At 42.1% G+C, this 17,559-nt stretch overlaps 3 protein-coding genes and 1 long non-coding RNA gene across 10 annotated transcripts in view; 2 read left to right on the top strand and 2 right to left on the bottom strand.

The window, feature by feature from the left end:
- LOC108154591 (tight junction protein ZO-2) overlaps positions 1-7,198 on the bottom strand; it is a 114,552-nt gene extending 107,354 nt beyond the window's left edge. For 2 of the 6 annotated variants that reach the window (XM_033389306.1, XM_033389308.1), the window contains exon 1: positions 6,300-7,191. In XM_033389306.1, the coding sequence (XP_033245197.1) occupies positions 6,300-6,879 (580 nt within the window). In that variant the 5' untranslated portion in view covers positions 6,880-7,191. Of the gene's footprint in view, positions 1-6,299 lie in introns of all 6 variants that reach the window. The other 4 variants (XM_017284902.2, XM_017284894.2, XM_017284901.2 and 1 more) reach the window with 4 other exon arrangements.
- Positions 7,199-9,880: 2,682 nt separating this feature from the next.
- On the bottom strand, positions 9,881-10,713 carry LOC108154597. The gene is made up of 3 exons (XM_033388460.1): positions 10,190-10,713; positions 10,081-10,129; positions 9,881-10,019 (listed from the first exon to the last, which is right to left on the bottom strand). Exon 1 carries the CDS (start codon positions 10,613-10,615, stop codon positions 10,205-10,207), a length of 411 nt encoding a protein of 136 aa, XP_033244351.1. The 5' UTR covers positions 10,616-10,713; the 3' UTR covers positions 9,881-10,019; positions 10,081-10,129; positions 10,190-10,204.
- Positions 10,714-11,642: 929 nt separating this feature from the next.
- Positions 11,643-13,563, top strand: LOC108154598. The gene is made up of 3 exons (XR_001774986.2): positions 11,643-11,928; positions 13,271-13,387; positions 13,443-13,563. It is a non-coding gene; the product is annotated as an uncharacterized LOC108154598 (long non-coding RNA).
- Positions 13,564-14,141: 578 nt separating this feature from the next.
- LOC108154596 (maternal effect protein oskar) lies at positions 14,142-17,113 on the top strand. 2 transcript variants are annotated; one of them, XM_017284910.1, is made up of 4 exons: positions 14,142-14,742; positions 14,875-15,277; positions 15,502-16,254; positions 16,312-17,113. In XM_017284910.1, exons 1-4 carry the CDS (start codon positions 14,166-14,168, stop codon positions 16,412-16,414), a joined length of 1,836 nt encoding a protein of 611 aa, XP_017140399.1. In that variant the 5' UTR covers positions 14,142-14,165; the 3' UTR covers positions 16,415-17,113. The 2 variants fall into 2 exon arrangements, with proteins under 2 accessions (XP_017140399.1, XP_017140398.1); XM_017284909.1 differs by having other exon boundaries at positions 14,821-15,277.
- Positions 17,114-17,559: the final 446 nt, after the last annotated feature.

Here is a 17,559-nt window from a genome sequence, read left to right as displayed (position 1 = left end):
CGAAAACACACACACACACAGAAAGAGAAGCGAATTGCTACACAGTTGCGGTCATTGTTTGGGGTCCGAGTTCCATTTTTAAACGATTGCCCTCCTGCCCCGGCCCGTGCCCCTGCCCATGCCCCATTCCTGGGGAAAAGGTAGGAAACAATGATCTAGTGGAGGGGTGAAAGTACGGGTAATTTGAAAATAATTGAGAGACATTGCAAAAGAACCGAAAATGGGTCACATAAAGAGGGTTTCGAAAACGATTTGTGTGACCCCTAGAAATGATACAGAACTGTTGGGCTTTGGAGAAGTGTAATCAATCTTTCGCTCTGAAATACAACAATATACCAAAGAAATAAAAAATTGTATAGTGGTAGCAAATACCAAAAATATATGTATGTTCTTCAAGGACAATCATTTCGTTGAGATGATTCAATAACCCAGCCTCTATTAAGTCAAGTTAAGAGCTAACTCCATTAGTCGCTGGCCATTTCAGAGATCAACGAAGCGTCAAATCAAACATTGCCATCGCGAGTCGAGAGTCCCAAAAAGATCGAATCGATCAAAGCTAATCAATCATAATCAATCAACAACCCAGAGAAGAAATAATAGCAAAGCAAACAAAATAAAGATGGCAAATGAAGTTCGAAAAAGTTGTAGGGTTCCGGTCTGGGGGATCAATGGCCCACCAAGAAAGTTCCCAGATAAAAAAAAAAACAAATAAAAGGGTTAGGCTCCATTGAGCGCAATGGAGCGGTAAAAAACAGATCAATCTTTTTGATGCATTTCCTATAGGAATGGAAAAAGAGAGGGCGCAAGAGAGGGGGTCCCCAAGGCAGACCTTTGGTTAAGGAAGTACTTCCATTTCATCGCGTTGAATGGACTTGAAGGTAGAACAGGCTCGGGAAAATCTCAAGGGAGCTTGAGACCATGATCTATTAGAAAAGACCTTATTAGGGTACTTCTTTATGAATGAAACTACAACCAGGCGTTTGTATTGGTTTTTTTTTTTTTTGTAAATTAAAGCTAATGACTTGTACAAAATATAACAGAAAATAAATAGAGAGAGAAAGAGGGAGAGGGAGAGGGAGAGGAAAGAGCACATCCAGCAAAGAGGAAGCATTACATCTCTCAAGAGAACTCGGATCGGATGATGCTGTATTGTTCAGCTCTCAACTCCCAGCAGGTCAGAATGCAGTAAATACAACGGCTCTGCTCTGCTACCTCCCGTGCTTCTCCCTCTCTCTTCCTCATCTGCCTTTACACTATTTTTTTTCCAGTGGGAAACAGCAAAGCGCAGCGCAGCGCAGAGACATCAAGCAGAGAAACAGTTAAACTGCACTTCCATCTGCAGTCGCGGCAGCGCCGCTGCAGCAGAACAGACGCCAGCAGCAGCCAGCCAGAAGTCTGGAAACGAGTGAGCGGCGTTTCTGGAGAATGGCTTTACAGCCGAATGAGTCATAGCGTTGCATGCCCTGTAGTCGAAGGCGGCAGTAGAGCATACAGCACTGAGGGTAGGTATGCATTGGTAAGAGGAATACTGGATGAAGGCTTTTTTGGATCTTGGAGATATGTCAGATGCCATTTTTGGTTAGCAGATCAAAGATTTTTTCTTTCTTTATTTATTTACTTGGCCTTATATCCAGATGCTAAAAGATTCGCTTTGGCACTTGGCACAAAATTATTTTACATACATTCTTTTAATGGAAATTGTGTATTAATTTAGTTTTTTTAGATTAAGAAATATTTTCAGCATCCATAGTCATTAAGATATTATTCTCATGTGAAGTAGAGTTATAAACACTACTATTATCTATCTATTTGCCAAATCTTATGCCGATCGGATAAATATATATTTGTGGATTCTTTTTGCAAAGTTCAAGATCCGATTAAAGGGTATCTTTTAGCCCCAACAGCCGTGAGGCCTCTTTACTTGTTTTTTCTGCGTCTCTGTTGTTGTTTCTGTTATTCTTTGGGGCCCCAGAACAAGCGTAGAAACATGGAAAATGGTTGAAAGAGAGACAAACAAGTTACCTGCTGTTGCTGCCTGCTGAGGATCGTTGGCTGATTGCGTGACAGTTGTGTGGGTAAGCGGCTTACGAGATTGTCCCAGAGTCTGTCCGGAAAGAAACCCTACCATGGGCCACATCTGACCATAACTTGCGATCAGCTACCGAAATGAATAATGGTTAAATAGGGCGACCGACAGAGTGGAAATTACATAGTAATCGCGGGGAATTGCAATTAATTTGAAGGGATCTACAATGCCACCCAGAAGATCTAATTCGATTCGAAATAGGAATAGAGCTAAATCTGATATCAAAGAATCGGCAACAGATTGTAGCACGCTTCCACCGAACAAAAAAGAAAGAACAAATTAACACATTTACTGGAGGTTTTACGAGGCACAAGCCCACAATAAACCGACAACAAGAACAACTTTGTTGCAAACGAACAAGACCAGAGTTAAGATTAGACTCGAAAAAGAAACGTAAAGTTAAGTAAGGCTCAGAAACATAAAGGGGAAGACTTGTATCTACAAGCCGAGGGTTCTAATACCCTTTTAGAACCACCGTACCAATGGAAGATCATCGATCGTATGTCCTGACCATCTTTTTAGATTTGTAGTTATATTTAAACCAGGAAGATCACCATTATGAGAAAGTACGTTCAAGTATGACCATCTTGGGTTAAGCGAGAGATTTAATTCTCAGAAAAGAACTTCTGTTATAAGGTTTATATGGTAATATACCATGCATCGTTTCTCTCCAAGAAATGGTATTCTAAAGCAACAACAAACACTGTCAAGAGACGACCCATTTCGCTCTCCTCTTCCTACCGTACTCTTTCTCTCTGCAGCATAGCTGTATCCTGCAGCTCTCCTTCCAACAGCAACAACTGGAACGGAAGAAATCAATGGAAAATCCAAAGGCAACAATTGCGAGCCTCAAGACATAGAAGCAGGCAGCAGCAGATGAAAACCTACTTAAGCCAGGTGAAAAGAGAGAGACGTGTACGAAGAGAGGGTCAAGATCAAGAGAGAGAGAGAGCGTGGCGTGGCATGAAGTAGGACGCAAGTAGAAAACAACGACACAAAAACAGGATGCGCATGCGCAGTAGAAACGAAACGAAACGAAAATGGAACGAAACTAAAGGTGAACATCATTATCAGCATGTCAGAAAAAGTGAGAGAGAGAGAGAGAGAGAACAAATCTATAAAAGGGGGAGAGAAAAAAAAGCGAAATCAAAGAAATCAACAAATAAAACATAAAAGGAAACGCTTCACAAAACAGAGACACACAAAAGATGAAGCACAGAAACACGATAAGAACCACGAAAGGAAATCGACGGGCGGAGAAGGAGAAGGGGAAGGAGGTGCACAAGCATAAGCAGCGAGAGAGAGCGAGGGGACAAATGGGAATGGCAAACGATAAACGTCATCGGCCAGATTATGCTGCATAAATTATCAAATGCAAAAAGAACACACTACCAAAAGGGAGCGCCGCACAAAAAAGAGAAGAGAGGGTGAGAGGGAGAGCAATAGCAGCAGCGTTCGCTGTAAATAATTGTAATTTACGTGAAGAAGTAAAAGAAACGAAAGGGAACCGACTCTACGACCAGGATGAAAGAGCATTTGTCTACCTGAACAGAGTAGCGGCAGCGGCAGCGGCAGAGGCAAAGAGAGCAGAGATGACAAGAGATGCAGACCAACAGCGGAAGGCGGACCATTTGATACCCTTCCAGAGTGATCGTTTTATCTTCAGAAAATTTTCCAATTAAGTAACATGCCTGTAGAAGGGCACTCCTGTAACTCTCTTCCGTATGTTTAATGTTGCAAATCGCTTGCCCAAATTCACCGTACTCGCTCCGAAAGGGTATAGTAACCGCAACGTTGATGAGCAAAAGCATAGAACCAGACGTTGCTCAAGCAGGTAGGATGGTGAGGGGTGGGGGGTCAGCGCATTGGCAAAGGCAGAAGAGCACGTACAAGAAATTAGCAAACAAACAGTAGAGAGAGGGGGCCAGGTAGCAGGAGCGACATAACCCAGCATTAGTAAGAGCGGGAGAGGGACGTTACAGGTAATGGGGAAGGTGGAGAACGGAGAGCGGAGAGCGGCGGAGTAAAAAAAGAACTCGTAAAGAAGTAAAAGCGAAGCGAAACTACCAACAAACGGATTATGATGTTTTCCAACGTGATCATGATGATGATGAATGGGATTGGTCTACGACACACATGAAAGGAGAGTAGGAGCGCGGAGCGGGGGATAAATAGTGGGGGAGTGTGTTGACTTGGACCACGCGTAATGCTAACGTTTCTCCCTCTCTCTCTCTCTCCCACTCTACGTCCCCAATGGTTCTCTGTTTTTGTTTTCTGTAATCGTATTCGAAATCGTAAAACGTGATCGAGGGCTTTACGCTTTGCCATGGTTTGTTTTTGTATTGTTTTTTTTTTTGTCCTCGTGTTGCTTGGCACTTTTGAATACCCTATAAAGACATTTTCAGAGGCATTACTAATCCTACTAATATCCTATCCTCACCATTGAATATCCTATGACGCGCAACAATCAATATGCTTGTGATCCTAAGCAACCCTAGGATCTTTTAAGTATTGATGATTTATTGATTCCTTATAGATCCTTACCAACCATAAGGGTTTTAACCTTCCCCTTTAAGTCGTATTTACTTATATTTATTCATTGTAAATATCATTTCACGTTCAATTTCATTACTTTACTTACTTTATCCACTTTTCGAGACTATCATATATTTTTCTTGTACTATTCTAGATTTTCTCTTGTTTTTCGTCTACTTTTTCTAGATCTTCTTTTACTTTGTTGCTTTTGCCGTGATTTTATTTCCATTTCTTTTTGGGTTCTTTTGCATCTTATACGATTATTTTTTTTCCCCCAACCTTTTCATTAGAGAGAGAAAAAAAAACAAGCGAAATCTAAAGATCAACAACAAGAGTTCTGGAGTTCTTCTCTATCCATTGTTCTTGTTATTTTAGCTGTAATCTGTATTTTCGGTCCTATACTCCTACTCTTCGTACTGCTCGTCTTCCAGCCTGGTTCTCTGTGTTCTTTGGGGTAATTTACACGTCTGGGCAGCAAAATTTACATGCACACACCGCCGACAGCATGTTGTTTTCGTAGTTTCGTGTGGAAGACGACTCTCAGATGTGATGGGATGTGTATGGTATGGTATGATATGGTATGGGCTTGGCTTCAGCTGTTCGTTCAAGTTGTGGGTCAATGAATCAGCGCGTGGATGGTTCCGTCACAGCTGTGCAAAAGTTTTGATGGATTGTTGGGGGAATTGCTGGGAAATAGGGAGTGGAAAAAGGTGTGATCTCAGAGTGTTTGCCAAAGATTAATCTTGAATTGGAATGTGGATATAATATTCAGTGAAATCTCTATGGAAAATTATTGAAAATGAATTAAAATAGAAGAAATGAAATTAATCTAATTTTCTTTCAATAATCTTCCCCTAAACAGATAACAAATTTCTTTCTTGTGGTAAACAAAATCACTTTCCGAACAGCTTATTACCCTGAGAAAGGAGGGGTTTATCATTCGTTTTTGTTTATGAACCACAGGAAGAGGGGTTTCCTTATCAACACACAAATATGAAAACGAATAAATTCTCTCGGGTTTTTTTCTTTCTGTTATTAGAATACCAAACTCCACTAAAATTTCATGGCTTGATAAGAGTTTTTCTTTGACGAGAAGACGAGAAGACAGAACAGATCTCAAGTTTTTCTTTCCATGATATTTCACATCTTCTGAAGAACGTGCTTCAAATGCCACCTGCCACATCATAAAAAATATCAGAATTTGCATAAATTCTATGGTCTGCATAATCAGCTGAATAATCTTTAATAATGACAATTATTATCGACGCGCCACTGTAAATGGTGGGCCCCCTTGTCACGTCACAGCCCCCACACACACCACCAACGCCCACACAGCCTCCCACTACCACACGGCCAGAGATTGGCAAAAAGAGCAAAGAAAACGAGGTAAGAAAACCAATTAGCCGAGATGAGAAATTTAAGAACCGATCGAGCACAATTACGTGAATAATTTACGGCCAAGATATGGGATACTAAAGCTGCCAACGCGTTTTGTCGCGCGAATCAGGTAGATCGGAACCGGTTGGAGAGAGCCGCGCTTAGGGGCAGAACTTAACGGGAATAGAACCGCTGACGGAGCAGCACCAGACTCCATGGCGCAGCAGAAAAACAGTAGAGATCAGCCATCCACTAGTCTTCCCATGGAGTCATAGTTCGCTTGAAATAAAGCAGGACTTACCACTCTTGAGACGATCATTGATCAGATCCTCGATCAGCTGCGGGCACTCGCACTCGATGGCATAGCAGAACTGCTTGAATTTCTCGAATCCGTTCTTGGCTATTATCTCTATGAGATTGGCGCACTGCAGCCGAAGGATCTCCGCATCGTTGAGCCCCACACAGGCCCCACCACCGCCGCCGACAGAGGGCGTCAGCGAGCGATTATCGCTCTGGGCATCACCATTGACACTGGCACAGCGGGAGGACCCCGAACCGGCCAGAGAACCGGCACTGTACTCTCCGCCGGTGCCGCTGCCACTTCCGCTGGCACTTGTGGAACTTCCGCTGCTGGCAACGGCGCTAAGCTTTCGTTTGGTCAAGGCGCCCACGCTAGAGGGCGCACTGCCTGGAGGCTCCTGGGTGGAGACTGGAAGTGCAGCGGCAGCATAGGGCTTCAGCAGGAGATCCTCTTCGGATTGGCTAAGCACCGAGTTCTTCACGAGCACGGCCAGGAGATCGGTGCTCCCCAGATCCAGCATAATCCGCTCCTGGTGCCGGGAGAGCAGGGATCGCACCTCTTCTTCTTCTTCTCGCGTCATAACGGGAATTTCTTTTGATTTCGCTTTCGAGTGGAGACTTACTCCCACACACAAAAACACACTCGGCGCACAAACACAGCTGTTGTTTGCTCTTTATTGCACCTTTTTGCTTTATATATTCTGTTTCACTTTAGCACACACGAACACATTTTGAATGCACTTAGTTGTTGCATTTTTCGTATTGGATTTGTTTAAAAATTAACTCGCAAGTGTTAGTAGGAAAATTTATATTCGCGCCATTTATATTCGCAGTTCGTTTGAATCGTCCGCACGCCGAACCTTCGCCGTTGAAAATGTTTTACATTTTGCTCGAACTTATTACATGGCAACTACACGGTAATTTGCACACATATTAACTGAATAAAAGAGGGTATGGACAACAGGCAAGAGAGCCCAGAAAATGCAACGCATGCTAAGTAACATCTACCCCGTTTGCCTAACATACCTTGAAAGTCCACATTTTGTCTTCAAGGTATATTGTCGTCACACGCCGAGGTGAGGTTCGTACGAGCCTTGTTATTTGGCTTTGGCTGTTTCTGCCTGTTGTCCATACCCCTTTCTATAGCGCATTCAAAAGTACGCTCTTCCGACTCATTTTTTCGTTGCACGTATGAGCAAGAGAGCGCAGCAGCGTGACCGTCTGACCTACACAAATATACCGAAACATACCGTCTCATTTTCAAAATATACCTGAAATATACTGTGAATTCACGTTATGTTATACATATTCCTCGTTTTTGATGTTCCGTTGAATATTACTAGCTAGATAGCATATTTAACCATGCCCAGAAAATTTTACACGATTTATAAATCAATTTTCTACAAGACATGCGTATTTTAGGGACTCCTTGTTATTGGACTATGTCTAAAACAAGGTTTAAGTAACAAAGGTCAACAAAATGTACAAGAAAATGATCGGTAACAGAGCGGTAAATTAACTTTATTTTGAAATTTGTGAGCAACGCTCTCGCGCGTTGAGTGTGATTGTTATTTCAAAATGATTAAACACACCCGAATTTTTAGTTTAAAAAAAGGTTTAAAATCATATAATACATACATATGTATTGTACATATTTATTTAGACTGTTTCGGAAGACACCACTCGTGAAGTCGTTTGTTCAAATATAATGATTAGCAATGCTTTAAAATATGTTTCCAACAATCCCACGATATCCCCATTTCTGATAAAACTACTGGTTCGTGAGAGCAAGAAGGACCCATTTAAGTCGGCCACAGAGCTAAAAAATGATCATAAAATATCGTCAAGTACCAGGAAAGTTAGATCTTGTTTACAAGAACGTAAAGTGGGTACTCATAGTCCGAGGAAAACACCACTTTTGACGGGAAGGCATAGGGCAAAAAATGTTTGATATGCAAAATAGCACCAATAGCCAAAGAAAAATCCTGTGGTTCGACGATAGACAAATATTTTTTTTTGGGGAAAAGGTATTGATTTTATGTGAAACAACTACCTTATGCAGAATACAACCCCCCGACTCACATGTAAAATCATTAGACATTGAAAAGCAAGAATAATCGTATGGGCATGATTTTCGTACTAGGAAGGAGATTCAATACATGGTCCCCACCCATCAGTTGTTTTGTGTCCAAAACGATCTAGAAAGAAAGCTCGAAAGTGGTTCGAGAACAATTCACTTAGTATAATGGATTGGCCTGTACAGTCTCCAGACTTAAACCCCATTGCAAATATTTTTGGTCAAGTTAAAAAATATGTTGCTAATGCGGAACCAAAGCACAACGAGGGGGAACGTTGTGAGTTGCTGCGGACACCGCAGCTCTACAGTTATACCCGATACTTAGTCAGTATGGCTCTCCTCCGGCAGACGCCGCTAATATTAAACGACACGACAAAGAGTGCGTGCGAGAGAGACAGAAAATCAGTCTGAGCGTGACGTCGGGCGCTGCGTAGCCACTGCAAATTGATTTGTTCCTTTTGGGTATAAAAATGATCCGATCTGATCCAGATTCAGCAGTCTGATAGATATGGTCATTATCTATGATTTTGTGGATGCAACAGATTTTCGTCCTTTGTGGGGGCGGAAGGGGGTGGGCCGAAATTCTGAGATATTCGTTTTATAGTGAGATCTAACAGAAGTGCGGATACCAAATTTGGTTACTCTAGCCTTAATAGTCTCTGAGATTTGTGGATGCCCCAGATTTTCGTCCTTTGCGGGGGCGGAAGGGGGTGTGGCGAAATTTGGACACGAAACGGTCAAGGTCCGATATCACAGGAGTGTGGATACCAAATTTGGTTGCTCTGGCTCTTATAGGCTCTGAGATCCTTGAACTCATATTTTGCAATTGGCAAAACCGACCATGAAACCTGTGTGTTAGAAAGAGACAGAGCGAGAAAGAATGAAATTGTTTTCTTGATTCTGGCTATAATAATTATACGATTGAGATTTTACACTCTAGAACATATAGTCATCCTCTACGATTCTGCGTTTTTGGTTTTATCGTACCTTTAAAAATGTGGATGCCACAGATTTTCGTCCTTTGTGGGGGCGGAAGTGGGCGGGGCGAAGTTTTGAAATATTTTTTTAGCAGTGACATATCACAGAAGTCTGGATCCAAAACATTGTTGCTCTAGCTCTTATAGCCTTTGACCACTAGGCGCTGAAGGGGACGGACAGACGGACGGACGGACAGACGGACAGACGGACGGACGGACAGACGGACAGACGGACGGACGGACGGACAGACGGACAGACAGACAGGGCTCAATCGACTCGGCTATTGATGCTGATCAAGAATATACATATATGTATACCCTATGGGGTCGGAAACGATTCCTTCTGGACGTTACACACATCCATTTTCACCACAAATCTAATATACCCCAATACTCATTTTGAGTATCGGGTATAAAAAAGGGAAGAAAGATTGGATGAAACCTTGATTTCCGGGAGAAGCAGCTCTCTCTTTGAGTGGACCAGGGAAAATGGAGCCAAGAATTGGTGGCAGATATCATTTGAATGAAGGATTCAAATCCAAACTGCAGTTATTTATTTATTTTTTATGACGCCATCGGTGGTATCAATTAAATCAAGTATATATTTAACAAGAAACAGAATATGACCTGTCCTCCAAAAATTGTGGTCCGAATTGCTGGTTAATTGCTGCTGGGAATAAGGCATAGATTTTCAAGTAAAGGCTGAGAATATCACAGAATTTACTCACGAGGCAGCTTTTCTGGCCTATCGCGCACAGATATGAATATTTGGTTTAACTAAAGAAAAAATTGAAAGATTTACCAAAAAAGAAAAGAAAGGAAGGTTTCCGTACTCACTATTTCTCCATTAAATCACATGGACGCCGCTGCTGTCACCTGCGCATTGGCCGCAGCAACACCATTCTCGATAGATTGCTTAAGCTTCCTTAGGTCGCTATCGAGGTACACAATACGCTCATATTTAGCAACCAACTTATCGACAATGCATCCAATTTGTTGTTTACAAATATTTTCGAGGTCTGTATAACTCTGCTCCATGACTTGCTGTCCACTCAGGATACTCTGGAACTCGTCCTCGGCCAGGTCCTCGGCCAGACGATCTTCAGTATCAGCCTGCTGCTTGCGCAATAGACTGATATCGCGATCTAGCTCCTCTCGCTCAATGGTCATGGCATCGAATACAGCTATCTTCTGGCTCAGTTCGTTGTTGAGTTTCAACCACGGAGGCAGGAAGCGGCCAAACCCTCTAGGCAATCTGGACATCGCTGGAACAATATGACTATCTAAGAAATTTGATAGGGTGTATCTGTGCAAGCTGATAGAGAACTGATATTTTGCTTAAGTTTTTGATTAGTTTCTAGTTACCTACTTAGTCCTTTTTCGGATTCCGATTTTGATGAAACTAATTGACTAATTTTTCTTGATTTCTCTTCTTTTATTTTTGTATTTCCTTCAGCTCTATTGGCCGAGACCCTCTCTGGCTACAAACTACTATGCAGCGATCCTCTCCTCTTACCCCGCCAGGTAAAGTTATTAACTTATTATTTAATCATTTACTTTATTTAGCTCTTCCTTTCATTTTAGCAGGTCACGCCCTATGGTGGCCAGGAACACATCTTGTATGCCCACCATCGTTTGGGCTTCACCCTTCTGGTCTGCCGTGCAAAAATCTAATATACCCCAATACTCATTTTGAGTATCGGGTATAATAATTCTTTGGGTTAACCTGCATTATTAGTGGATGAATATCCCAAGGGAAAAATGCGAAAATTAGGTGAGCTTTGATGCCGTGATTTTGAGCTGCTGTTGTTGTTGCCAATAGCTTTACAACAAAATACAAACCTTTAAATAAAACTATAGTAACATATTTTACAAAAAAATTGTGGAACGTTTCTTTGTATTTTATAGTTTCTTGACTTTTTTGTAAATTGGTGCTATTTTTGTTGGTGCCCAAATTTCTGATAAAATCGTTTTTTTTTAAACATTTTCTTTTTGAGTTTACAAATCGTACGAATGCTCTGGGATACCATAAATTATACCTTACAGTTTATATATATATGTCTTTACAACACAATAGCCCCCGGGTGTTTTTTTTCGGCGCAGCTGTACCTTAAGTCCTTCCCTAAATAACATTTATACATAACTTGTGACTTTTTAAGAACCAACGATTGCTACGTGATTGAAGGTCTTGATATCTAGTTGCCTCTCTCTCTCTCTCTCTTGAATATCGTAAGCACATAGGGAATTGCACTCTCATATCGTATTGTGATAATGAGGACTATATCAAAACCGGAATCGGAACAAACATGCCCTGTGCAGTCGCCCATAGCCTTGATTAATTGCCGTCAGGCCACACACCACACACCACATCGGGCCGACCGACACATTCTCAATCACTTAACTCAAGTGTTATTGCCAATCTTTATCGACCAGAAAAGAAACTGAGAAACAGGCAATACAAACAGGCAACACCGACACACAAAAGGGCTCTAATTAGGCCTGATTCGAGTAAGGCCTATTCGAGGCACTGCGTAATAATAACAGATGTTGAAGCCAGACTCTCGAAACGGATAAAGGTAATTATTGGAAATACATACATATGTACATAGTTGGGAATTAGTGCATTAAGAGCGCAACCAAAACGGTAAACAGCATCCACTGCATTCCAGTTTCACATTCCACAAATTTTCGAAATACTCTCAGATTAACAGGTGTCATAACACCCCCACGATACCCAATTCGATAATTGATTGCATAGATCTGATTATATGTATGTAGACTGCTTTAGCTTTAGCGTCTGTAAGCCTCCATAAATTATGCAAAAATGCAGTCGAGGAGAGCCTAATGAAAAGTGTCGCTCATAATTCCAGGCGGTAAATTGCTCTTTGCAATTCTAAACGCGCGCAAGATAGTGCATCTTCCTCCCCGCACCCCGCAGAACTTGTCAATCAAAGGGAGGTACAAATGCGGTTTTTGTTGTTGTTGAATCAGAGCAGTGGATGATTAAAGACAGAAGTGTGGACGGGGCAGAACGAGTGATGGCGCTGCGAAGGAGGGGAAAAGTGCGAGGGTGCTGTCAGGGCAGGGTTTCAGAAGTTGTGTGGAAGGGAGAAGGGAGAAGGAGACTGCGTTAGTTCGATAGCAGCATAGCAGCATTGGATTAGAAGAGAGGATGATCGGAGAGAGCATAAGTTGGAGGGTTTTCTCACACAGTTTGACGGAGAGAGAGAGAGAGAACGTGAACTGGTGTGCGTGTGTGTATGGAATGCATGTAAATTACAGTTATTAAGCGGACAATTGCTTTGAGTTTCGAATGCATTCAAAATGTATTAGAAAGAGAACCTAAAAAAATGTGAAAAGGTAGGGTGGAGAAACACGCAGAAATTTGCTGACTGCATGTCGCTTATGCACTGAGAACAATTTACTAGAATCTAGACTTAACGTTTTACTTTTAGTTCATATTTCGTCTTTCAATTATATGAAATACTATTGTATTGTAAGATATTCCTGTTGTAATTTCCAAATCCTTCAATTATGGTCTGAGAAGATTATCCACAGTGCAGCCTTGGGATTTTATTCAGCAAATGGCAATTATTCTGTGTAAGTCAGGGCTTTGGGGGAGTGCTATCAATTGTACCACATGTTCTTGCTCAATATTCCCGTTTAGTATTGCCCGTCACGTCTCTCCAGCTTCCCCTGCAATTGAGTGAGTGTTGAGGGGGTTGGGTGGGGTGGGGATAGATTCGGTCAAATCTAGGGGTTACAACTTACACAAGTTAAGCCACTTTCCGAATGTCTGTATCTCTTCCTGTGCCCAAGTAAGGGCTGAAGAGAAGCAATCCACACAAAATGGGGTGACTCCTGTCATCCATCAGAGGCTGTCTCTTACCTTTACCCTCACCATAAAACTTCTCCCAGACTCTCCTAACTTCCAGGTGCACTCGAACGATAATCATCTTGGAGAACGGTTTTCAACTCCATTTACCGATTGCCCCAGCGCACGTGGGCCGCCGGATCTCTTCGGAATTGTTTGAGGTATTGTTATTTTTATTATTTTGTAATTACTTATAATTCATTGCTTATCGGGTAGCGCTTAAACCAACTGCCAAGCTGTTTTTTATAGAGTCTAAAAGACCACCAAATGGATTTTACAGCTGATTCTAAGTGTTGTTAATGACTTCCAAATGGTTTTCCAAATGGTAATTTTATTTAATAATGTTTATTAGATTATCGCTCTCTGATAGCTACTTGAAATGTGTCTATTATGCAATAAAAACTTTATTTAAGAACCAGGACTTTGAAAAATGAAGTTCATACCTTCAAAATGTCCTCTTCTAGTCTTTAATTAAAAAAATTTCCTCAGAAATTTAATGTTTCTGTTCTGTTTTGACTATTTCCCTATTTTACATGGCCTTAGGAATATTCGTATTTTATCGTACTGTTAATTTCTCAGTATAGCAGATATCAAAATATTTCTTTCGAAATATGACAAAACATTATATAATATTCGAGCTATGAAAGAGGTAACATTTTGATTATATTTAGAATCCACAAAGTGTCCCACCCCACTGCCGAGAAATCCACTTTCGTTGCCTTTAAACAGTGCACCACCCTAATGCAGATCTGTCCCATCAAAGCAGATGAGAAATCAAAGCGCATCACACCACCACGCTAACGACTCACCGTTACTCCTTTCCCACAGCACCCATACACCTGCAACAGTCTCCAAAGCTCCCACACACACGCACAGAACGTAATGTAATGGATATAGAAATGTAGCGGATCCCTTCCCTCTCTCACTTTCGTTTAAGCGATGGCCACATATAGAAGTGCCCACAGCGAGCCGTACACGAGTAAGAGCAAAAGCAACAGCAACAGCAGCAGCAGCAGTCGCCTGACGGCATTGAGAAAACGCCTGACCACGTGTTTCCAGCAGTGGTGCCAACAGCTCCAGAAGCCGGCTTCCTTCCAAAAGTGCAAAAGTGGCCCCAACCACCAGTTTTACAAGATCTTTGAGGAGGTATTTGACAGCAAGGTATTTGGCGACAAGACCAAATATATTCGGCAGTTTAAGAAGATTTTCAAAGGGAACAGGGACTTAGCTAAGAAAAGTGAGCCAGGGAGGGTAGTGCTAGTGCTAGTGCCCGAGAAACCAGTGGACGACACAGAGGAGAGCCAGAAGAAACAGCCGCAGCTTGTGGCCAGACTCTTTTCATCCACACTGATATCCGCGAAGGAGGAGATCTCCTGTAGCTACAACAGCATCAGCATGACTATCATCGACAGCAATTACATCGAAGTGCGGGAGGAGTACCCGGAGATTGACAGCGAGATACGGTCCATACTGCTGGCCAATGCCCAAAGTGGCATCACGATATCGACCATCAAAAGTGAGTATCCGCAACGCCAGAACCCTCTTAATTAGAATAGATAGATAGATCCCTAATCCCGACGAATCTGATCATCAGATGAATATCGAAAATTGACGGGCAATCCGTTTCCGCTGCACGAAAATATCACAGACTTTCTGCTCACCATCCCCCACGTGACCGCCGAATGCTGCGTGTCCGGGAAGCGAATTTTTAACATGAAGCCACGCCCGGAGACTCGCCACCTGTACGATATGGTCCTCCATCAGAAGCGAAGCAACGACCTGGGGACCAACGACCATCCGGTGGCTGCACCACCCCCACGCCTCTGGCGCTGTCAGTACAAGCGTCGGGCCCTGGTCTCACTGAACACCAACAACAACAACAACAACAGCAAAAACTACAATGTCAACCAAAATATCAATCACATCGAGGAGAAGGTACCGGCTGTTGGTGGCAAAGAAGTCACCATTGAAGCCCAGGCGGGTCCACTGCAGCAACTGGCCAGGGCTGCGGCGGAGTCAAACTGGTGCTATCAGGACAACTGGAATCATCTGTATGTAATATGTTTAATACCCTTAAAACGAGTCTTGATATGGAAAACGTTGCTTTTTATAGATTATTTTACCCAAACTTTTCCGAATTCAATTAAAATACTCCGACCATATTGATGATCATTGAAACGATCGGTTTCCAATCAATTACTTATGAGATAACTTTTAAAGTTTCTAGTACAATACAATCAGGATTTCAAGTTTCTTTGCCTTTCCATTTTCCCAGCAAGAACTGCTATCAGCGAGCTAACATCTTTGCCGATCCTCCAGAGAAGCCACCGCCGTTGCCGGCCCAAGAAAACCATCATCGTAATTCCAACAGCCAGAACCATCGGGATAACCTAAAGAACCAACGGAATTTGCTAGTGAACGAACATCATAGTATGCAGCAGGAGTATCAGTATCAGTATCCCACCCCCACCCCCACACCCACACCCACACCCACACCCACCACCATATCGAGTGGGACTCGGCATGACTCCATGTTCACCATCAACTCGGATTACGATGCCTACTTGTTGGACTTTCCCCTACTGGGAGATGATTTCCTCTTGTATCTGGCTCGGATGGAGCTGAGGTGTCGTTTCAAGCGGAGCGAGAGGGTCCTGCAGTCGGGTCTGTGCGTATCTGGGCAGACTATAAGTGGCGCCCGGTCGCGTCTGCATCATTTGCAAGTGAACAAGGGTACGCAAATAATTGTCAATATTGGATCCGTGGACATAATGCGGGGCAGACCGATTGTCCAAGTCCAACATGACTTTCGTCTGTTGATCAAGGACATGCACAATCGGGGACTGGTCCCGATCCTAACCACATTGGCCCCGCTGGCCAATTATTGCCACGACAAAGCGATGTGCGATAAGGTGGTCAAGTTCAACCAGTTCATTTGGAAAGAGTGCGCCAGTTACCTGAAGGTGATCGATATACACTCGTGCCTGGTCAACGAAAATGGCGTCGTCCGGTTCGATTGTTTCCAGTAGTAAGTGCAGCGATTTTTCGATCACTGATAAATGCTAATTGATTTTAAAATTTACAGCTCATCGCGTAAAGTGACGGGCTCCAAGGAATCCTATGTGTTCTGGAACAAAATTGGTCGGCAACGTGTCTTGCAAATGATTGAAGCGAGTCTGGAGTATTGATCGTATTCGATGCATGGAGACTGGTCTGGCACCTGTCTCCTCAATTGGAGGAGATGAAGATGAAGATGTTTTATATCCACGCTGACGGCGCAAACGCTGAAATTCGAGATTCGCTTAATATTTTTAATGTGTTTTATGTTTCCATGTTCATTTTTATGTTTACTTGTATTTGTTCCTTGTAATTGTCTGTTTGTGTAAGTCCCTAGTGTAAATGATTGTTTAAAATTTTTTTGCGTTTTTTGTATTCGTTGTTTCCTGTTCGATTTTATCCTTTTCCCGAGTTTTCTGTTGCTTTGGATCGATTTTGTCGGTATTTTGAATTTTTCTACCTTGTTTTTGCTACTATCCCAAAAACTACAGAAAACTTCATTAACAATAACGATTCGAGACGACGGAAAACTTGTCTAAAAATGTTCTTGAAATTTCAAACACATTTCCCATTGCAATCTACGTGAATGGATTGCAAAGCGAAATGATATTCAAATGCAAATCATTGCAAATGTTATAAACTGTTTTCTGTTACTCTTATTCTGTATTATTCTGTTTGTTGGCCAAAATGTTTCATTCTCCTGTATGCCAGCACCTCCCTCTCGTTCCATGAGTGGGAGTGGGTTATATACATTTGAGTCATGCTACATTTTGGCCCTAGACTGAAAATGCATTTGCTTCACTTGAAGCCTTCGCTTGCACAGAATCAACGCCGCGGCTGATTTATTATTAATGTGTTTAAGCAAATTCAAGTGAAGCATTTGCGCAATTTTCGTTTCTGTTTTCCAAAAAGTTTACACTCTGCTGCAGAAACGCGGTCAGAAGTGCGCGCGCTAAAGCGTATTTGTGTAGTATGTAGCATAGAAAACTTCTCTTTAATCATCTAAAATGAATTCCTTGCTATTTACTATTTATAAACTAGTTCTCTTTGGCCTTGAATGTATGTTAATTGTATGTATTGAAAGTGATCACGTTTTTTTTTTTGTATGTCCTCATATAACAAGTCGCAATGTAAAATCCAAAAAAAAAATTTAAAAATAAAACCTGAAGGTAAAATCTAAAACATTTCACATATTTTTGACCTATTTACTAAAAATTGTACAAGTAAATCACGCACTATCGCTTCAAATTATGGATGCCAAAGATATTCGTTCTTT

The sequence above is a fragment of the Drosophila miranda genome, chromosome 2, assembly GCF_003369915.1.
Source record: "Drosophila miranda strain MSH22 chromosome 2, D.miranda_PacBio2.1, whole genome shotgun sequence".
Lineage (NCBI taxonomy): Eukaryota > Metazoa > Arthropoda > Insecta > Diptera > Drosophilidae > Drosophila > Drosophila miranda.
Note: the sequence above shows the minus strand (reverse complement) of the source record. Positions and strands in the feature narration are given on the sequence as shown.

Excerpts from the sequence above, each read along its gene's own strand:
- LOC108154597 (XM_033388460.1), bottom strand. The coding sequence starts at position 10,615 with ATGTCCAGATTGCCTAGAGGGTTTGGCCGCTTCCTGCCTCCGTGGTTG.
- LOC108154596 (XM_017284909.1), top strand. The coding sequence starts at position 14,166 with ATGGCCACATATAGAAGTGCCCACAGCGAGCCGTACACGAGTAAGAGC. Across the intron at positions 15,278-15,501 it reads CAGGACAACTGGAATCATCT|CAAGAACTGCTATCAGCGAG; the intron begins GTATGTAATATG and ends CCATTTTCCCAG. Across the intron at positions 16,255-16,311 it reads CGGTTCGATTGTTTCCAGTA|CTCATCGCGTAAAGTGACGG; the intron begins GTAAGTGCAGCG and ends TAAAATTTACAG.